The following is a 2,383-nucleotide window of genomic DNA, read 5'->3' on the forward strand; positions in this document are numbered from 1 at the left end:
ATACCATAGCCTGGGTAAGGTGCACCTTAGTCTTCAAAGTGACATCTTCACTCTTCAGCATTTTAAAGAGATCTTTTGCAGCAGATTTGCCCAGTGCAATACGTTGTCTGACGTCTTGACTGCTGCTTCCATTGGTACTGACTGTGGATCCAATATGAAATCTTTGACAACTTCAATCTTTTCTCCATTTATCATGATGCTGCTTATTGGTCCAGTTGTGAGGATTTTTGTTTTCTTTATGTATGTTGAGGTATAATCCACAGTATAGTCTTTAATCTTCACCAGTAAGTATTTTAAATCATCTTCACTTTCAATAAGCAAGGCTGTGTCATCTGTGTATTGCAGGTTGTTAAGGAGTCTTCTTCCAATCCTGATGCTGCATTCTTCCTCATATTGTCCAGCTTCTCAGATTATTTGCTCAGCCTACAGATTGAGTAAGTATTGTGACAGGATACAACCCTGACACACACCCTTCCTGATTTTAAACCATGAAGTATCTCCTTGTTCTGTTTGAACAACAGCCTCCTGGTCTATGTACAGGTACCTCATGAGCACAATTAAGAGTTCTGGAATTCCCATTCCATAATCTCTTGAGAAATATTAAATGTCTGTTATTTTAAATCATTAAACTTTGGGATGGTTTGTTACACAGCAAAGTTAACTGATACATGAGAGGACTGAGACTCAATGAAGGCAAATAACTTGTAGAGTTACCCAGGTGTGAAAGGAGGCTCTTTTACCATTTTGTGCTTGTTCTCTACACCTCAAATTCCTCACCTATAAAATAAGGGTAACACGTGTTTGGATAGGATGAGAAAGCACTCTGAAGATTATATACACATCGAATATAAGGCTACATTCTTATTCTCTACTGCCTTCTATTGTTTATATCTGAAATACCTGCTTTGGGCCTACCAACACTGCCTATTTGAGGAATGTCTTCTTGTAGGCTTTCTTTCACCTATTTCCAGGATTTATAGTAACAATCCCTTTCCAACCCAAGTGCTCACTTTAAGCCAGGGAATAAAAAGCAGCCTACATACCATCTGTTTTCTCCATCTTAAAGAAAGCTGACCGTTAGTCTCTCAGTCACTCTTCATCCGGTGAGTCTGTGGGGTTTGTCTGAATGTTCTAGAAGAAGGATAGAGAAAAGGAGAGAGTCTCATCAGTTAGAATAAATATTGGGGAAACATAAAACCAGAAAACCAAACCCACTGCCATCAAGTCTTTTCTGACTCATTGTGACCCTATGAGACAGAAAGAGTAAAACTGCCCCATAGGGTTTCTAAGGCTGTAAATCATTATGGAAGAAAACTACCTTATCTTTCTCCCACAGAGTAGCTGGCTGGTTCAAACCACTGAACTTTTGGTCAACAGCTGAATGCTTTAACCATATGCCACCAGAGCTCCTTTGAGGAAACAGAGCAGGCAGTAAAAGGACACTCATCCCTGCCTTTCCTCCAGGAGTGCCCATGAGCTCATAGGTCCTCACAGTAGATTAAAAGCCTATATATGCTCCTAGTGCCTAATTCTGGATGTGTCGTCATGTAATATTAGCCATAGCTGACACTGAAGTAAGCATTTGGTCCATTTCCCTCACTTGGAAGATAAGGAAACCGAGGCTCAGAAATTAAGTGCCTTGTCCAAGGCCTCTCAACATATTAGTGAAAGAGCTAGAACCAGAAAACCAGCATGGTGCTTTCTCTATAGTATCAAGAGCTGAAATATACCTAGCTCCATAATGGTCAGAGAATTAGAATTTATTTTGTAAAAAGCTGGGATCAGAGTACCTCTAAATTATTGGTGGTATCCCAATCAAACATAAGATGATGACAGGTGCAAGTACAGACAAGGAGCCAGCACTAAGAGGGAGAGGTAATTTCTAAGCACGAGCAGAAAGCAGAACAAGGGCAAATCCATCCCAGGTGGCCAGGAGACATCAGTGACTACTCAAGCAGAATATTGTCCTTACTCGGAAGTAGTGTACCTTGAGGTTGGATCATAAATGTTCCCCAAAGTTTTAACCCATTCTCAGGACTCCTTTTCATAATGGTAAACAAACTAACTCCAGCCCTTTAAAAAAAAAAAAAAATCACCCCGAAAAATTGGCTTTTTCTGATTATAACTCCACACACACCTGAATAATGAATTATCTGTGACACCTAAGCAGCAGAAACAGGGTTGTTGTAGGAATTCCATTGTTCCAGACAATAAACTTCAGAGCAGAAAAGTAGACCAGTGATGAGGGAAGAGGTAGGGGAGATGAAGGGAAAGAGAAGGATGAAGGGTAGCCCCTAACAAGGGAGGATGGAAAAAAGGAGAGCCAACTAGTAAATAAGAGAAGAGGTCTAGAAAACATTAGGCCTGCCAAACAGGAGAGAAA

At 40.4% G+C, this 2,383-nt stretch overlaps 1 protein-coding gene across 1 annotated transcript in view; it reads right to left on the reverse strand.

Moving 5' to 3' along the window:
• Positions 1–1,059, reverse strand: part of KANK4 (KN motif and ankyrin repeat domains 4) — a 38,730-nt gene extending 37,671 nt beyond the window's left edge. The window contains exon 1 of the mRNA XM_007959075.1: positions 1,044–1,059. Within this exon, the coding sequence (XP_007957266.1) occupies positions 1,044–1,059 (16 nt within the window). The remainder of the gene's footprint in view (positions 1–1,043) is intronic.
• Positions 1,060–2,383: the final 1,324 nt, after the last annotated feature.

The sequence above is a fragment of the Orycteropus afer genome, unplaced genomic scaffold, assembly GCF_000298275.1.
Source record: "Orycteropus afer afer isolate SDZICR_OR568_19922 unplaced genomic scaffold, OryAfe1.0 scaffold00016, whole genome shotgun sequence".
Lineage (NCBI taxonomy): Eukaryota > Metazoa > Chordata > Mammalia > Tubulidentata > Orycteropodidae > Orycteropus > Orycteropus afer.